The 20,746-nt window shown below is 40.0% G+C and overlaps 1 protein-coding gene across 1 annotated transcript in view; it reads right to left on the bottom strand.

The window, feature by feature from the left end:
• Positions 1-1,487: 1,487 nt before the first annotated feature.
• PCDH9 (protocadherin 9) overlaps positions 1,488-20,746 on the bottom strand; it is a 607,458-nt gene continuing 588,199 nt past the window's right edge. Inside the window, exons 4-5 of the mRNA XM_077483137.1 lie at positions 4,167-4,247; positions 1,488-2,456 (exon numbers count right to left, since the gene is read on the bottom strand). Of these exons, the coding sequence (XP_077339263.1) occupies positions 2,307-2,456; positions 4,167-4,247 (231 nt within the window). The 3' untranslated portion in view covers positions 1,488-2,306. The remainder of the gene's footprint in view (positions 2,457-4,166; positions 4,248-20,746) is intronic.

Raw genomic sequence — 20,746 nt, 5'->3', positions numbered from 1 at the left:
AGCAGATTCACTACTAGCTCTGATTTTCTGCACAGAACCACAAAATAGAGAGCAACTGAGCATGTGCAGAACAGGATGAGAGAGTGTATTACTGGATTGTAAACTCCTATTTTTGAAAGTTTTATATAGCTATACCTGCAAAAGGAGCCAGCATGATGTGATCTAGCAAGTCATAATTTTCTGACTAAAGTTCCACTTTCTGACTAAAGTTTAACGTTATGTGTTTAAAGCGAGAGTCCGCCGTTTTTTTTTTTTTAAAAGCCAGCAGCTACAAATACTGCAGCTGCTGACTTTTAAAATAATGACACTTACCCGCCCAGCGCGCCCGCAATGTCGGCACCCGAAGCCGATCTCTCGATCGTCTCTCGGGTGCTGCCACCGCCATCTTGGGTATGGGAATCAGGAAGTGGAGCCTTTCGGCTTCATTTCCCGGTTCCCTACTGCGCTGAGTCACGCTGCGCAATAAGGATGGTCCCCGCTGTCTCTGGGATCCGTGTGTTTCCCAGCAGGCAGCGGGGGACCTTCGGAAAGGGGCGTAGATTCTGCGGAAAGGGGCGTAGCTTCTGCAGAATCTACGCCGGAAGTGGGTGCAGATACCTGTACTGTACAGGTACCTGCACCCCCCTCCCCCCTGAAAGGTGCCAATTGTGGCGCCGGAGGGGGGGAGGGTTCCAATGAGCGGAAGGTCCACTTTAGGGTGGACCTCCGCTTTAAGGACTGCCTGGTTCTCCTACTGTACCTTTGCATAATTGATGTATCTATTAGCCCTTGTACACACGGTGGGACATTCTGACAACCAAATTCGTTGGATTTTGTAGGCCGGATTTTGTTCGATGGATTTTGTCCGAAACTGTTGCATACACACGGTCGGACAAAGTTGTCGGAAAATCTGATTGTGCATAACGTGATGACTATGTTCAGGCTAGTAGCCAATAGCTTTGGTATAGGAATTTGATCTGAGCATGCATGGCACTTTGTCCGTCGGAGTAGGCTACACATGATCGAAGTATGTCCGATCGGAGCATTTTGTTGGAAAATTAACGGACAAGTTGGAAAACTTGGTCCGTCGGATACTCTGACAGAAACAGTCCGATGGAGACCACACACAGTCGGATTATCCGACAAAACAGTCTGATAGGACACATTCCGTCAGAATCTCCAACCGTGTGTACAAGGGCTAAGAAGTATATTAAGAAAAAAAAACATTTTTGTTTCTCCAGTTCTAAAATGGTGATCCCTCCATGATTTCATATAGTTCCTCCATCATTAATTGATTTGTGGATCCCTGCTTGCATTCTTTTTGTGTCTTTTACATCTGCCTGGACTTCAGCTCTAAGTTACAAGTAATAGAAAAGGTAAAAAAAAAAAACACAAATGATGCTTTTCAAATGGCACTTTTACTTGTTTTTGTGTTCAATTTTTATTAAGTAAAAACACAAAAATACAACACAAATGATGTTTCAAACAAAATATTTTTTAAGATGTTACCTGTTTGTTGTTATTGTTATTTTTTTTTTTAGAGAGAGAGTACCAAAAATGCCTTTGCATTTTTATTCAGCAATACAATTTCTTTCTGGAAAGCTACATATTTACAACATACAATTACTGATCTGTATTTTACATCAGATTGTAACAGTAAATACATGTCAGTCAGTAATCCCAAAATAGACAAAAGTGAATTACAAGTCAAGACATGTTTGTGCAGTGCAGACACGTTGTGGAAAATTCTGCAAGTAATATAAACCCTATATAAATATAATACAATAAATATTAACACTGTTCTACTGTGTTTTTTACACTCTTCAGGAGCAAGCTTTATAATCACATGCAAATCTGTACATCCTTCATAATGTTTCCTTGGAGAATATCTTGAGGAAGCAGGCCAACATGACAAGTGGAGTTCTATACATAGAGAATAGGAGTTGAATAACGTTATCACATTTGGCCATAAATTGGCAATACAGTTCAGCTTCCTGCTATGAATGGGTGTTTTCATTTTGCATAACACAATGGAATGTTGAACAATTGTAACTTTATATTTGTTTGAAATTATTATATGTTTATGTAGATACAAAAGGAAACTCTGTAGCAAGGTCATTTTTATGAAAGTTCTTAATGTCCTGTTTTTTTAAAGTTTTTAATTTTTTTTAATGCTTTTCAGGGCTGTGCTTAACAGTACAATAACAACATTAAACTATTCTTCTGTATTGAGGTTTTGCTGTGCTGTATAGAGAGTAGCTTATATATTACTGTAACATACATTCCTAGGAATTCTACTGTTGAAGTTAAGATCAGAAAAGGTGTTCCTAATCCTTGGGTAGGAGGGGAGCTTTCACCCACCACAGGTCCTGTACTTGTAAGGGCTGCATCTTATCTACTTTTGTTGGCAGGCTGAAAAGGGAGGATGTTCTCATTTTTACATGGGTCTTCATGAATGTCTTTAGATCATGGACTTCCTGTGAAAAAAATAAAAATAAAGTTAATAACAATTGCATAGAAACAAAGTAACACTTAAGTAAATTAAAAAGCATAACATGCAAGACATTTTCCCAGGACAGTACTTTGGCAGGGAAGATCTTGAGGGTTTCAAAAGGAGTATTTATTCTAATGTGTCAGTCTTGGCTGACCACTATAAAAATGTTCAGGAAAGGACACAAAGCATAAGCAATGTGTTTTGCACTCTCTATTTGTAGAATCATAAACAAGTTTGTTTCAAAACCATGGATACATTTATGTAATTAAGGATAGGAAAGAGTCACACCATACACCATTGCAAAGCTTGAGTTTTGCTTGAGTCATAAGCTTGAGTAATGGTAACATGGTAGTCAGGACTATCACCATTTTATTACGTTCATTTTATCTGTTCTTTATAGCAGGCCTATTCTGTTATTTAAAAGACCTACCCAAGCTCAAGACCCCCTCCCACCTCATTAGATCACCCCCTTTCCAAACACTTAAAAAATAATTTTATACTTACCTTATTCAAGTATTTGGTTAGGGACACCGAAGAGTCTCTTCACCCTTTTCTTCCTCTACTGATGGTTGAACATTTAGGGGTTAGTTTACTAAAGCTGGAAAGTGCAAAATCTGGTGCAGCTTTGCATAAAAACTAATCAGCTTCCAGGCTTTTTGTCAAAGCTTATTTGAACAAAAATTTACTTTATGGTATTCGCTCTGGCATTTATTTCCCCTATTTAGTGTATTCCATTGAGAGTGCATGTCAGGCTAGGAGTCCACCATGCTCTATGTAATTCACAGAACAAGGGCATAAACCTCCACGACTAAGCCCCATGGTCAGGGCGAAAACATGTTGGGGCGCATGGCCTTGATGGGGTTAGGCTGAGGCTGTATCACCTATTATACACTGGGCTTGTACAGTGGGCAGTGCTAAATGTTTATTTCCTTGTTCTGTAGTTTAATTGAACAAGCAGAAGTCAGAAGCTGATTGGCTACCATGCACAGCTGCACCAGATTTTGCACTCCCCAGTTTTAGCAAATCAATCCCTAAATTTTTGCTTTAGTGTCCTTCTGTGGCCCCACTTTAGGGCTTACAGGAAGTGACTTGAATGACTCCTAGACATCAATCAACCCCACAAATCAACCCCACAAATGGGTAGCTCTTGGTCAGTGGGGATGTGATGAATGGTGACAGAGAAATAGAGAATTTTAGCAGCCATAGTTGTTTTTGTATTAACAAGAGAATGGGAAGTGCAGATGTGTTCTCCAGATAGACTTTTCTTGGCCATTTATTACAGCATGTGTTTACTTTATGTTTCTTTTTAAACTACAGGAACCTTTCACAATGCATAGTTCCATTTCTGGCATACTTCTAATTTAACATTTTAAAGAAATTTTTTTTTTTACAGAAAAAAAAGGAAAAAAAAAAGAAAAAAGAAAAATATTAATTATAAATAATTAAATTGATTACAAATATAATTAAAATTATATTTTTGTTTCCCAATTAATGCTAAAATTGTATGTCAGTTCTCAGGCAAGAGATACAGATGGATGGATTGGAGGATGGATGAATTGAAGAATGGATAAGACAGGATATAATGGAGTCAAGAATATCTAGAGGGGAGGGGATGTGAAGGTAAATGTGAACAAATAAATTAAGGCAGGAAGGATAAATGAATGTGGGTGATGGATAGTTATATAGTTTTTACCTGGAATTTTTCTTTGCAAAGTGTCATACTTTTCTTCTGATTCAGTTGGATCTCCGGCAGGACCTTTTTTTGATGCAATATCTATGACATAAGAGAACAAAAATAAGTAAAATCCAGGTCAATGAAACAGACATTATAAGATTATAATTATTAAACAGCTACAGTAATTTGAGCATACACTAGTACAAACACACATGGAAAAAAAAACTTACTTGCTAGATCTGAATCCAGGTATTTTCCAGATATTCATATAGACACACTGAGGCCAATTATCGTCATCAGCTCATTTTCAAATTCTTCATAGTAGAGGCGAAGAGGTGACCTTCCTGTATATCACTGGTGAGGGTGTTCAGCTGACACAGGGCGCCAAACATTACCTCCCATTTGTAACCACCAACAGATATCTCCGAGCAATTCTCATGAAATGAGAATCTCACATTTCTTTGACCTCTTTTTTTTGTCTTGATGCCATCATCTTCATCTTCAATTTTTGTCATCAAGTAGTTGTAAAATTTCCCACACCTCTGCACCATGAATTATTATATCCACATGGTTTCCCTGTGGCAGCAGTTTGCTTTTCCACCTCCTGTTCTGTTCCTACCACCATCATCTGTATGTCCTACTCTCTGCTCACCACTACACCCAAACCTTTTGTTCAGTGTTCTGTTCTGTTCCCACCAATGAATGCTGCACCCTTTTCTCAATGCTAGATTCCCATCATTTATCTTCCCAGTTTTGTCCTAGCTACAAAGGGAGAAAATATTACTAAAAAATATTACGTCACACAATTAGTGTACAGGAAAAACATAAAAAGCAGCACTACCTATGTTTTTTTTTTAGCCAAACAGTTCTAGCCTTAGATCAATTTTATAAATAAACTTGGAATTATTACTATTATGGAAGATAATTGTGGATGACATTGCAGTACATCTCTGTAACTTTGATGTACACCACAAATTGTAAACTGCTGAGATGTGCAGAAATATTTAATAGTAGATGTTTATCATTAAGGTCACCTAAGGGCTTTGGTAAATCATAGCTCATAGTTCATATGCAGAATATAAAGGAATTAGAACCAAATCTTGAATGAGACACATTTGTTAAAGATATATGCTTAATACTTTGTTGGTATCTTATTTATAATTCAAAATGCCTAATTGGTATCTATTAGGGATGAGCCGAACACCCGGTTCGGTTTGCAGCAGAACATGTGAGCAGGCAAAGAATTTGTTTGAACATGCGAACACCGTTAAAGTCTATGGGACACGAACATGTAAGTTGTTGTCATAAAAATTGGGGACCTGGGTCCTGCCCCAGGGGACATGTATCAATGCAAAAAAAAGTTGTAAAAATGGCCGTTTTTTTCGGGAGCAGTGATTTTAATAATGCTTAAAGCAAAACGATAAAAGTATAATATTCCTTAAAATTTTGTACCTGAGGGGGTGTCTATAGTATGCCTGTAAAATGGTGCATGTTTCCCATGTTTAGAACAGCCTGAGAGCAAAATTACATTTCTAAAGTAAAAAAAAGTAATTTAAAACTCAGTCCCGGCAAGTAATTTAAAAAAATGGCATGGGATTCCCCCACAGTCCATTACCAGGCCCTTTGGGTCTGGTATGAATATTAAGGGGAACCCTGAACCAAAATGTAAAAAAAAATAAGTAGGGGTCCCCCCAAATTCCATACAGTCTACTATGTATTGTATGTCCTCCAGCCTCCTATAAATATTTTTGTATAGGATTGTTTTCTTATTATGTATGTGCTCATCCTTTTATACTATGTTATCATTAAAAGACATAACTTTTTAATATTTGCTTAATACTTCATTAGCGAATCCCCCTATTTAAAAGTCCCACCACAGAGGATTTTTTTTCAATTTTTAAATTACATACCAGGCCCTTCAGGTCTGGTATGGATATTAAGGGGAACCCCATGCCAAAATTAAAAAAACAAAATGCCATGGAGGTCCCCCCAAAAATCTATACCATACCCTTACCCGAGCACGCAACCTGGCAGGCTGCAGGAAAAGGGGGGGATGAGAGCACCCCCCTCTTGAAACCGTACCAGGCAACATGCCCTCAACATGCAGAGGGTGCTTTGGGGTAGCTCCCCAAAGCACTGTGTCCCCATGTTGATGAGGACAAGGGCCTCATCCCCAAAACCCTTACCTGGTCATTGTGTTGGTCTGCGGGCGGGGGGCTTATTGGAATCTGAAATAGGACCCCCCAGATCCCGGCCTCCCCCCATGTGAAATGGTAACAGGGTACAAATGTACCCCTACCATTTCACCAAAAAAGTGTGAAAATTGTAAAAATGACATGATACGGCTTGGGACAAGTCCTTTATGACAATACCATGCATTTATGCCTTAAAAATTAGCACTTTTGATTTCTCCCATAAACTTTTAAAGGGTGTTCCATGGCTTCCAAATTTTCCACAAACACCCCAAATTGTTTGATATCTAATGATAGCAAAGCTAAATTTACTTTTTACTTTATTTTTAAATTTTAGATTCAGTTATACTATAGTTTGATGTTGAATTTTTCATAGAAGGGGTTACACTATAAGAAGAAGTAAATTGCCCATAATTTTTCATTTGAACTTAAAGCGGATTTCCACCCAAAAGTGGAACTTCCACACATTTGTCTCCTCCACCCTACAGTGCCACATTTGGCATCTTTGGGGAGGGGGAGGGAGCGGATACCTGTCTCCACTTTCGGGAGTCCGCGCCACAGGGAATTATGCCAGCAGCTTGGCTCCCACTTCTTCCCTCCTCCTTCCCCTGCCACCGTGCCAGAGACTCGCTCATGCACAGCAGATTTCCCGGCGTTAAGCCATATGGCTAAACTGCCAGGTTTCCTTACTTGCAATGACAAGGGACATCAGCTGCAATGCTGACATCGCTAGACTCCAGGACAGGTAAGTGTCCTATTATTAAAATTCAGCAGCTGCAGTATGTGTAGATGCTGGCATTTAATTTTTGCAGGGATGGGCGGACCTCCGCTTTAAGTACAGAATATTACTTGATACAATACCAGTACACAAGAAAGAATAATAATAGAGAATTAAACCTATTTTATATTTCATTTATCTTGCTGATAATCATATTCTCTTTGATAGTAAATGTAAGAGCGGGATAATATTTTGTCTAATCTATCAAAAAGTAATTATTAATATGAACAACAATATATGCGTTCATATAGCAATGTATACGACTTTACAATGCAACAAAATGTGTAGTGTTAGTATTGAATATCTGCACTTGTATAGTTAATTGCTTAAAGTAAAGACAGTAGAATGTTACAAGTGGAACATTTACTAAGTAACCATTTGCCATGTTACTGCTTTGCCCTAGAAAGCAGATGAACCATTGGTGCTTCATAGTACCCAAAGGTGTCATAAGATACTATTAAATTGATCTGGCCCTACCTGTGTAGAACAATGTTGTTTATTTTCTGTCTGTACAAGCTAGTTATCCTGTAGTAAGCAAGTATAGACAAATGGAAAATGGTGAAGACTTGGCCTTGTTTTCTTTACCAGATATATGTCTGATATGACCCTATTTACCTGCATATTACATTGATAAAAGTGTGCATAATCTTCCCATTTTACAGGTCGAAAATCAGACCTGTCAACATTAGTCCATGAGTCATTTGAAAGAGTTATCAACTGTGCTACAAAACAAAGTAATGAAAAACAGGAGCACCGAGGCAAGTATATTTTAATATCCAAACTTGATTTATAATTCCACATTTGCGCTTCAGATTGAGCACTGCATCAATAAAAAAAAAAAAACTTCCCCTGACAGTATAAGACATAAGAGGAATTTGAGATATGCCTATGTATGCTTTTGGCCAAATATGAATGGTATTAATTATCATGAGGATAGCAGAAGTAGTCCCTGCATGCAGACAGATGTGTTCATAATGGACAGGCATGCACTTTTTTCCCCTCCCAACTATTTTATATACTATTAAATATTTATTAAGTGTGAGACATGCTTGCCCAATTAGCGGATCTAATGGGCCATACACATAAACATCAGAATCAGAAAAAAATGTCATATGCATTATGTGTTTCCAGGTGCGTTTGATTGTCTATAAATTTATGTTGTTAAATGAGTTGCTTCAAGCTTATTCTGAGTTGCATTGAGCTGCTTCACATTCCTCTTTCACAAGTCAGCGGTTGTTATGTTGCACCATACCATCCAATGACTGGGTGGCCACTGGTGTCCTAGCATCGACATATGTAATTTGTTATTAGGACAGAGGCAGGTGGTCCACACTTCATCTGGGTTGCTGGCTGCAGGAATTCCAGTCCCAGAAACCAAAGGGTGGGGCTGACACATTTTCCTGAGTGGTTTCCTGAGCTGTCACATTTAGTGATAGAAGAAATGGCACCACAATTTTTTTGGCTTCCTGCAGCAACCAGCGAATTCCTGTTAACTCGCCTAGATGAGCGTAATCCTGCGGCTTCACGTGGAAACCTGGGAAAGCTGAGGATCCCAAATCCCACTAGAATGCACTGATGTTAGTGCTAAGACATCTACTTGCAAGGTTTTGCATCTTGTCAGCATTAGGATCCAGCTGGAATCTAGGGAGCAAGGTGAATATCTTTTTTTTTCATTTGTATTATTTACTACTTTTTTCTAGTACTTTGTGATTGAGGGCAGGTGACTGTCATAAAAAAAAAAAAAGTATGTTTGTGTTTAGCTCATGGTTTACTTTAATTAATCCAGTATATGTAAAAGCTTTAGGTGTGCTCTTTATGTGAGCCGTGACCTTTGATAAATGAATTTCAGTCTATCTTTGGATGTTATAAAATGGATAAAGGAAATTAGTACCAGAGGCTGAAAAAAAATAAAAATCTATAAATTTTGTGTTGTCAGTAGCACAACACTTTATTGGCCCATGGGTCAAAATAACCCTCTAGCTTTTTAGATGTTGAAATAAGTGAAACAATATCCATTATCAAAAGACTGCTGAGGAGCATCAATACATAATGACAATTGCATTATAGAAGTGTGAGAACAGGCATTATTCCAAAAACAACGCTATTATCTCATTAATGTTCCTCTGCAGAGAACACAATGCATTACTCATCAAGTCTAGACATTTTGTCTGAAGTATAAGGGATTGTGCTAGAAGCAGCATTTCATATTTCAGAGATAATACAAAACCATGTTTTTAGGTAATATACTTTTATTGTCTTCTGCATTAAATGTATTGTATCTCCACCCTCTCCTGACAAGAATGCTAATAGATGGTAAGTATATTTGAGAGCTATTTGTTCAATGTGATGATTAAGTAGTAAACATGCTTATCTTGCAACACTGGAATCATGAGCACCAGTGTTTTATAAATGTATACATTCTCCCTGTATTTCTGTTATCACTTAAAGCTCTTCTCAGAAATACATTTTACCAACCCTCCTTTATCTAATTACTTGGTCAAAAAATCCCTATCTGAATGCCTCTTTTTACTTACCTTAACCTCACATGAAGCCTCTACTGTTTACTTCCTACTTGGGTCCATGTTATTGCTTGTATGACATTGACACTTCCTAATGAATGTCAAGTGGTGGGGCTCTCTCAGGATCCAAAAGAGGACTGAAGCAGTCACAGGGGGTGATAAGTGAACAGTGATCTCATGCTCCATCACACTGCTGAATTTGCGGCCCCCTACACCCAGAACCATCAGCGGATAAAGACTCGGAGGGAAAACTTTGAGTATATCGGCTTCAAAAAGTAAGAGGCAAAATACCTATTAGGAGGTGTTAGATGTGGGCAGGGGAAACAATTTTAGCCTTGAGGGGGGGTCCCCCTGTCCTCAGCACCCTAACAAAGTTGTATGCCCTGTACACATGGTCGGACATTACGACTGATTTTTTCAGACAAATTTTGGCCCAAACTTGTCTTGCATACACACTGTCGCACAAAGCTGTCGCAAAATCTGATCGTTCAGACTGAGGTGTCGTAAACCATGTACGATGGGACTATAAAGAGGACAGTAGTCAATAGCTTTCATCTCGTAATCTATTCTGAGCATGAGTGGCACTTTGTCCGTCGGAATTGTCTATACACGATCAGAATTTAAATGATCGGATTTTGTTGTCGGAAAATTTTAGATCCAGCTCTCACTTTGTGTGTCAGAAATTCCGATGGAACAAAGGCCGATGGAGCCCACACATGATCGGATTTTCTGACAACACGGTCCAATGGCATATTTTCCGTCAGAAAATCGTGTGTACAGGGCATTACACTTACCTGTCCTCACTCCTCCTTCTTTCCTGTGGGACCTACTAGAAGCTTCTTCTTTAAAAGTATCTCCAAAATAATTAATAGGCACAAGAAGAAGAGTCCATTATGGAGACTGTTGTGGTGGTCAAGTGGTGGCTGCCTTTAGAAGACACACAGCCAAAATACTTACTAAGCTCTCCAGCTTCCACCATTTTCCTGTAGCCACTGCTGACATCACCAACACTGTGCAAGAGCACATTCTCATGGGTTTTAGGATTATCGGGTTCCCCAAGACCTGGTGGGGGCGGGGAGGCCTGCTAATGTCACCTAGGCAAGTGCATAGGAAACCGAGTATTTCTTACATTTTAATTCCAACTTTTTTTATTGCTCCAATGTAGAGTTTTTAAAGGGGGAGATGGACTGTAAGATAGGACACAAATAACAATAGGGCTTTGTCTTTTTCCCACCTGTTACACATACAATCACCTTCAACAGACCCAGTAAATTGCAAATCACTACCCAAATGTTATCAAACAATGAATAATATATATATATATATATATATACATACATATACACAGTATATACAGTCATTGGCAAAATTGTTGGCACCCGTGAAATTTCCGGAAAATCAAGTATTTCTCACAGAAAAGTATTGCAGTAACATGTTTTGCTATACACATATTTATTCCCTTTGTGTGTGAAAAAAAGGGAGGAAAAAAAGCAAATTGGACATAATGTCACTCAAAACTCCAAAAATGGGCTGGTCGAAATTCTTGGCACCCTTAACTTAATATTTGGTTGCACACCCTTTGGAAAAATCTGTCGCTTCCTATAACCATCAATAAGCTTCTTACACCTCTCACCTGGAGTTTTGGACCACTCTTCCTTTGCAAACTGCTCCAGGTCTCTCTTATTGGAAGGGTGCCTTTACCCAACAGCAATTTTAAGATCTCTCCACAGGTGTTCAATGGGATTTAGATCTGGACTTATTGCTGGTCACTTTAGAACTCTTTGTTGCCATCCATTTCTGGGTGCTTTTTGACGTATGTTTGAGGTCATTGTCCTGCTGGAAGACCCAAGATCTCGGACGCAAACCCAGCTTTCTGACACTGGGCTCTACAGTGCAACCCAAAATCTTTTGTTAATCCTCAGATTTCATGATGCCTTGCACACATTCAAGGCACCCAGTGCCAGAGGCAGCAAAACAACCCCAAAACATCATTGAACCTCCACCATATTTAACTGTAGGTACTGTGTTCTTTTCTTTGTAGGCCTCATTCCATTTCCAGTAAACAGTAGAATGATGTGTTTTACCAAAAAGCTCTATATTGGTCTCATCTGTCCACAAGACGTTTTCCCAGAAGGATTTTGGCTTATTTAAGTACATTTCAGCAAACTGTAGTCTTGCTTTTTTTATGTCTCTGTGTCAGCAGTGGGGTCCTCCTGGGTCTTTTCATTTCATTTTAATGTTGACAGATAGTTTGCGCTGATGCTGATGTTCCCTGAGCCTGCAGGACAGCTTGAATTTGTTTGGAACTTGTTTGTGACTGCTTATCCACCATCCGGACTATCCTGTGTTGCAACCTTTCATCAATTTTTTCTCTTCCGTCCACACCCAGAGAGATTAGCTACAGTGCCCTGGGTTGGTAAACTTCTTGATACGGACGGTTGTGCACTTTGGACAAAGGCAAATCTAGATGTCTGGAGATGGACTTGTAACCTTGAGATTGTTGATATTTTTCCCACAATTTTGGTTATCAAGTCCTCAGTTTTCTTCTCTTCTTTCTGTTGTGCATGCTTAGTGTTGCACAAACAGACACACAATGCAAAGACTAAGTGAACTTCTCTCCTTTTTATCTGCTTTCAGGGGTGATTTTTATATTGCCCACAGCTGTTACTTGCCCCAGGTGAGTTTAACCACCTCAATACAGTGCACTTACACCCCCTTCCTGTCCAGACCAATTTTCAGCTTTCAGCGCTCTCACAGTTTGAATGACAATTACTCAGTCATGCAACACTGTACCCATATGAAACTTGAGTCCTTTTTTCCACAAAAATAGAGCTTTCTTTTAGTGGTATTTAATCACTAGTGGGCTTTTTATTTTTTGTGCTATAAATTAAAAAAAAACGAAAATTTTGTGAAAAATAATTTTTTTTCTTTGTTTCTGTCATAACATTTTGCTAATTAGTAATTTTTCTTCATACATTTTGGTCAAAATTTATACTGCTACATATCTTCGGTAAAAATAACCCAAATTAGTGTATATTATTTGGTCTTTGTGAAAGTTATAGAGTCTACAAACTATGGTGCCAATCACTGAAAATTGATCATATCTGATCAGGCCTTCAGTACATCAGGTGTATCTCATTTCTTGAGACACTAACAAGTCAGGAGAATACAAATACCCCCCAAATTACCCCTTTTTAGAAAGTAGACATTCCAAAGTATTAAGTAAGTAGCATGGTGAGTTTTTTTAATTGTCATTTTTTCCCAAACAGCATATGCACATAACAAATTACACCCCAAAATAGATTCTGCTACTCTTCCTGAGTATGGCGATACCATGTGTGTGAGACTTTTACACAGCCTGGCCACATACAGAGCACCAACATTGAAGTAGCACCTTCAGGCGTTCAGGCAAAAATGACACATCTCTTTCATAACCACCTATTACACTTTTGAAGGCCCTGGAGCACCAGGACAATGGAATTGCCCACACAATTACCCCATTTTGGAAAGCAAACACCCCAACGTATAATCTATGAGGCATAATGAGTCTTTTGAACAGTTCATTTTTTCCATGAGTTTTTGGAAAATGTGGAAAAAAATGAAAACACATTTTCTTTTACACAAAGTTGTCAATTTGTAAGATATTTCTAACACATAGCATGTATATAGCAAAAATTACACCCCAAAATACATTCTGCTACTCTTCCCAAGTATGGCGATACCACATGTGTAGGACCTTTACACAGCCTGGTCACAGCCAGGCTGAACATTGAAGTAGTACCTTCAGGCGTTCTAGGAGCATAAATGACACATCTCATTTCATTCCTACCCATCACACTTTTGGAGGTCCTGGAGCACCAGGACAGTGGAATTACCCACAAAATGACCCCATTTTGGAAATCAAACACCCTAACGTATATTCTATGAGGCATGGGCTGCAGATAGGTACTCGGGTGGGCTGGTGACAGGTACTTGAGTACTCTGATGGGCTGGTGACAGGTACTCGGGTACTCTGATGGCCTGGTGACAGGTTCTCTGATGGCCTGGTGACTGGTATTCGGGTACTCTGAAGGGTGGTGATAGGTACTCAGTTGCTCATATGGACTGTGACAGGTACTCGGGTACTCAGAAGAACTGTGATAGGTACTCAGGTACTCTTAGGGATTATGACAGGTACTCAGGTACTCAGATGGACTGACAGATATTCAGGTACTCAGATGAACTGTGACAGGTATTCAGTTACTCATATGGACTTTGACAGGTACTCAGATGAACTGTGACAGGTACTCGGGTACTCAGATGGACTGTGACAGGTACTCAGGTACTCTGATGGGCTGTGACAGGTACTTGGGTACTCTGATGGGCTGTGACAGGTACTCAGGTACTCTGATGGGCTGTGAAAGGTACTCGGGTACTCTGATGGGCTGTGACAGGTACTTGGGTACTCTGATGGGCTGTGACAGGTACTCGGGTACTCTGATGAGCTGTGACATGTACTCGGGTACTGTGATGGACTGTGACAGGTACTCGGGTACTCTGATGGGCTGTGACAGGTGCTCGGGTACTCTGATGGACTGTGACAGGTGCTCGGGTACTCTGATGGACTGTGACAGGTACTCGGGTACTCGGATGGAATGTGAAAGGTACTTGGGTACTCGGATGGAATGTGACAGGTACTCAGATGGACCATGACAGGTACTCTGATGGACTGTGAGTGACAGGTAATATGATGGGTGGTGACAGGTCCTCTTTATTGGGGGGGCAATTAGTGTGATTGGTGTACACTGTAAGTGGTAACGAGATGTTGCTGCAATCTCCTCCTCACACATGATCGGTTTGTTTTTTTACATTTAGCGATCGGCTGTGAAATGATCACAGCCGATCACATGGGTAAACAGCTGGCCAATGGCTGTTTACCAGCATCGGTGATGAGCAGTGTTACCGGGAACACGCCACCATTGATGTGCACATGCAGTGCGCTCATGATCGCGCGCTCGTGACGTGCACAATGGGGGTGTAACCATCTGTGATCGGCTGAGACTTCATCACGGCCGATCACGTGGTAAACAGCCATACCCAATGGCTGTTCACCCGTCTTGGGGGCAAGCAGTGTCTCCGTGACACGCCGCCACCGAAGGGTCAGGGATGAGCGGGCACGATCGCGAACATTCCCTGTTTAAATGGGAGGCCATCATATGAAGGCCTCCTGCCACAAGAGCCGCGTTGCCTGGCCGTGATTTGACAGCCGGCGGTCGACAAGCAGTTAAAGGAGCATCACATGCTTGAAACAATCTTATTTATCCACAATTTTGAAAGGGTGCCAAGAATTTTAACCAGCCAATTTTTGGAATTTTGTGTGACATTATGTCCAATTTTTTTCCTCCCTTTTTTGGTTTTGTTCCAATACACACAAAGGGAATAAACATGTGCATAGCAAAACATGTGTTACTGCAATACTTTTCTGTGATAAATACTTGATTTTCTGGTAAAATTTTTGGCTATGACTGTATTTATATATATGCACACACAGTATATCATAGTACATCAGTCATTTGTTGTCAGAATATATCAAAACTATTGAGATAGAAACCCACATTCATCGAGCTATTGCGCTTCTTTACCTTGTCTAACACATAACATTAATTTCTGATCTATGCACATGAACTCTTTCAAAAGTCATTTACAAATAGATTTTTTTCAATCTAGAGTTGGGAAGAATAGCTGGTAACTTTCTATTAGACTTCATTGAACTTTACAATTTTGCACTTTTGTATTGATTGCAGATGCTGGATGTGAAAATGTTACTGTTAATTGTTTTTCTTTCCAATATTTGAAACGAGATGTAAGAGAATGGCTTCCGTTTAAAATCATTGTTCTAAATAACTGATGTGCTCTTTACAAATCCATTGCAGCCACAAACAAGTACATTTACAAATGAAAAGTGAAAGGGATTAGAACCTGTGTTTTTCCAGGTAAGAAAAAAATTACACTTGCATTAGCATTATATGCTACTGATCAAAATGTTTTATATTGACAAAAGGATTCATATATGTGTAAAATATAATAAATGCTATGCCTGATGGGGCTATAGTTGTACAATATTATCAGTACTGTGGTATACAGCAATCAGCCAGAAAGAGTTTAGAGTGTGGCCTGCTGTGCTTCAGATCTCAGTTCAGGTCTGAGCCTGGGTGTGGAAACCAGTGTGATTCCAGTGCGAGTTCCCGCATTGCATGTCACTGGCCAGCAGTTCACTCTGTCCTCTGCGAACAGCTACGGATGTCAATGTAAAGTTAATGATACCCCCAGATCAGTTTGCAGATCACAGTGTGAACTGTGAAATAGTACAGGAATCGGATTCAATTCAAGTGCAGACCAAAAAAAAGGTCCTGTGCCATTCTGAAGGCAATGAGAATTCAGCTATACAAACTGTATGGCTGAATTTGCATCGCACAGGTATCGCATGTGATCTGCACAGTAATTTGGTGTGAATCTCAAGCAATGTCTGTGTTCTGTTCACACCAGTGTGAACCCAGCCTGAATCACAGAGAGATTCACACTGACTGTCACACGCAATCCAGCAACAAGCCCAGGAGAGGAATCAGTCAGACAACTAAAAAGGAGGAATGCCCTCTTATTCTCCATTAGAAACAGTGATACTCAGTCTACAGGTGCAGTTAACACATGCAGAGCTAGTGATGGACCTTCTAATTAGACAGCTTTAATGGAGACTGTCATCACGACTGTCAGATACACTAGGAGAGCCACTGCTGTACTGTTGTTATGAAGGAGAGGAGGTATGCTGGCCGCTTTGTGCATTTTTAGGGCTGGGTTCACACTAGCTGCGGCCGCAGCAGGGGGTCCGGCGCATCCCTGTTGTTTCTTTCAGAGGTGAAAAAGGTCCCCATTTTTGTCTTAATTTGGACCTGAAATGGAGCCAAAGATGCACAGTACCCTTTTCCAGTGCGGAGATTAAGAGCTGGTCACAATCTCCTGTCATATGCATTGGATGCAGTGAAACCTGCATCCAATTTGCATAAGTGTGACCCCAGCCTTACATTGTGATTTTAATGTAAATATACCATATTTTTTGCTCCATAAGACACAATTTTTCCCTCCAACAAATGGGGGGAAATGTCTATGAGCCTTACGGAGCGAATATTGACCCGTCACCACTGCTATTATGTGGCTGTGGTGGCCGGCCACCAACCAGCTGATGCTGTTGCATTCTGGGAATTGTAGTCCACTCTGCTCATGCTCAAGCTCTACCGGTGGGTGAAGAAGCAGTGCATCACAACCAGGGAACTACAACTCACAGGATCTTGGAGGCAGGGTGCGCCAGGGAGTCAAGACTTGGTAATAACGTGACTGGCTTGGGCTGCAACTTTGCTTGAACCCAGGACAGGAGCATCACCCCCCCCCCCCCAGGACTGGAGGAGTCCGTGCAAGGACCTGCTGACACTAGCAGCTGCTATCACTGAGGTGACAGACCCTGACACCCCCAGGTCCAGCTGAGCCCCACATCCCATCTATCCCCCCCATACACCAGTGCCCACCAAGTAACCTCAAAATAGCCTTCAGCACTGTGGGTTCTGCTGGGAGATGGCCATGGTTTGTGCTGGCCTGTGTGTCCTACTGGCACTGGCATGTAGGTCCTGCTGGGAGCTGACCATGGCCTGTGGCCCACAGGCCATAGCCAGCTTCCAGCAGGACCTACAGGCCAGAAACCAGTAGGAGCCACAGTTATGCAACCAGCTCCCAGCAGGACCTGCAGCCATGTGGTTCAGAATATTTTTTTCTTGTTTTCCTCCTCTAAAACTTAGGTGCGTCTTATGGTCAGGGGCATCTTGTGGAGCGAAAAATGCAGTATATTATATACTAGTTTTATTGAACTGTTAATGACCCAAGTATCCCAAACTATTGTGATGCATACAAGGGAGTATTATCACCAAGGGAGTATTATCATTAGACTGGGAAATACTGTCCCTTAGGGACCATGTCAGCAATAGTGAGTATCAAAAGTGGCTACTGTTTTTCATTTTATATAGTTATTGTAATATATCCCAAATCCAATTAGATAATTTCCTCTTTATTGCTTCCCCTTTAAGCACTTCCTACTAGAAAAGCATTTATTGAGCACTCTTGAAGCATTTCCCAACGTTTCCAAATACACAATCCCTACATCGAAAGAAGTACAACCCACTACATAGCATAACGTGATAAAAAGGATCCTTATTTAGTTCTTGTTTTGAGAAAGCATTACATTTGTGGGTTTAGTTCCACTTTAATCTGCAAAGGAACCACCAATCAGAATGGGACCAATTACTATATGTCTATTTGTGAGAGCTTGTGGATAATAGTAAATAATCAGAATGTACTGTATACTAAATGTCAGATAAGCCATTTTTTTCAAATGGGTGAAGGTAAAATCATTTCTGAAAACAGCCATAATTATCTGAGAAAATCTTACAATGGTTCCTCAGCAAACGAACACAGCAACAAGGGCTAGAAATACAACCAACCCATAGAGAGCACAATTATTATATCATTAACTTCTAGATTTCATACAATGGGTCAATAGGTAAATGTCATTTGTCACTTCTTCACATTTTTAAGCTAGCTATATTCATATTCAGTTTCAAAGAGGTAATTTATAAAGGCTATTATTGAGTAAGTGGTAGCTGTTTAAGGGACAATTGCTTCCCACTATTCTTTTCATTGAGTCACTACCGATTCTGCAGTGTTGATACTGATTCCATCTATAGCAAAACATTATGATTTACATTTGCATTATGTGTCTGAGGCCCAGTCAGTCATAGTAAAGGGAGATGGAGATGATTGACAAATTCATATAAGGTGTGGATCTGCCTTAAATTATGTGCGCCACTCTTCTTTTTATAATTCAGCCCCTGTAGTCAAACATGAAAATTCCTAGAGGAATATTGGTGTTTTGCCTATTTGCCATAATGATACTATTAGCTATAATGATATAATGATACTATTATCATTTAACTAAAATATTAGAGAGCTAGACTCTAAGAAACAAAACTAAAACATACATCCAATAGTACCTTGACAGTATACACAATATTTTTCACTGTAATAAGATTATATGATTTGTGTGAAATAACAAGTCATATTTTAAGGAAACCTGTTAAGGGTGAAATATGTAGGTTTCTACTGTTTACCTCTCCTGACTATACTTGTTACTTGAGTTACTTTACAACCCCTTTAAATTATAATAGCTACAACCTATATTAGGAAAACATTAGTGTGAACTCTATTCAATCTCCCTCACTGGGGGACTACTCATTTACATGGATCTACTCTGGAAATCAATGGAGCTGACATAAGAAGGGGCAGATGTGGTCAAGGGATGGAAATGTACTCTGGTTATGCCAGGCTGGGTTAACCTAGGATTCCTTAAGAAGTTTAACCTGCTTAGTGTTGCTCCATCTTTGCCAGGGGATCCCAAAGGGTCTTGTGCTAAAAGGACTACATGTTCGCACTTGGAGGGTTACATTATGATTAAAGAGGTAATGTTTGCTGCCCATGCACTCCATGATGGTATGGCATAGCACATGTTTCTCTTCTGAATCTGATCGATGATACTTTCTCCACTCTTTCTGAGACTAACGTTTTTTCCTAAAAGCAGTTACACTAGATTAATACCATATGCCCGACCATAGATGAGAAAAGTCTGTCCTTGAGGTCACATGGGACCCTCCCAGACCACCTACCACACTATATAAAAACCAGCTACTTGTACTCCAAACTTAGCTCTGAAGAAGAGGGGACCCCTTCGAAACGCAGCAGAATTTTTGGCTTTTTATTCCACATTTGCTGGGTGGAGCACCTTGTGGACTGCATTTTGCTTGATTCATAACGTTGTGAGCATATTTTTACATTTTTACAATCAATGTTTCAAAGGTAATGCACTGGGCTGGTGAACCCTCTGTTCCTTATCTTTATAGAGTCCTATACTTGGGTTTCTCTGAAATGTTGTGAGTGGCAGCACAGCCAATGCGTAGGCTGAACCAGATGGAGATACATGATCACATCCGAACGCATATATATCTCTCTCAAGCGCAGGAGAATTTGTTTCTTTTTAGACTACAATGTGCATGCTTTTAGGACCAGTTAATGCCAGGAATCACACAGGAATGCCTGTGTGTTAACTTGAATGGACTGACGTTGCACTGCTTCACACCAAAAATGATGCATGCACTATTGAAAAGGCATTGCAATCGGAATGCATGGCACTTTGTTACCCTGCAATCTTGCACTGCATTTGCTGTCTGCATGTGGGGTGTTGTTAACTTTACACTGGCACATGATTCAGATCACAGATGTAGCACATTTTAAACTTGGTGTGGGAAAAAAAGCAGACTGCAGGCAGGTTTCCTGCACAGCATGCCCTCTGTGAACCAGCATTTCGGGATGATTAAATTAATTTAACAAGTCTTTGTTACACTTTGTTACCTTGCAATCTTGCACTGCATTTGCTGTCTGCATGTGGGGTGTTGTTAACTTTACACTGGCACATGATGCAGATCGCAGACGTAGCACATTTTAAACTTGGTGTGGGAAAAAAAGCAGACTGCAGGCAGGTTTCCTGCACTGCATGCCCTCTGTGAACCAGCGTTTTGGGATGATTAAATTAATTTAACAAGTCAGAAAACCTTTACCAAATCTATTTAGTTTTCTCCAAATGTGGGTTCACTAGTTAGTGACAATCTACTTTGCTGGCAAAATGTATTCACTCAATTACTGGTAAATTGATTCAAAAGAGTGGCAGATAACCTTTAAAAACAGGAAGTGCTGTTTTTTTTTAGAAGGTTCTGATCTTATTAAAGCAGTTCTGTCGCAGGAAGCTCCTTATTTGACATCACTTTCCTAATAAGAAAGAACTATATCTCCTTATTAGACTAATGCCTAGTAAGGACGTTTTAATGTATTGTTATGCTACTTTATAGCTGGCCATAGATCCATAGATGGTTCAAATCTCAGCCAGTACCTGAGATTTGAACCATCTATGGGCAGGCTGATTTTAACTAGCATGGTAGATTTTCGCATGCAACTATTGCCTGCATTACCTGTTAGCCTCTA

Source organism: Lithobates pipiens, unplaced genomic scaffold (assembly GCF_037356315.1).
Source record: "Lithobates pipiens isolate NorthernLeopardFrog02 unplaced genomic scaffold, aLitPip1_a1.2 Scaffold_16, whole genome shotgun sequence".
NCBI classification, from domain to species: Eukaryota; Metazoa; Chordata; class Amphibia; order Anura; family Ranidae; genus Lithobates; species Lithobates pipiens.
Note: the sequence above shows the minus strand (reverse complement) of the source record. Positions and strands in the feature narration are given on the sequence as shown.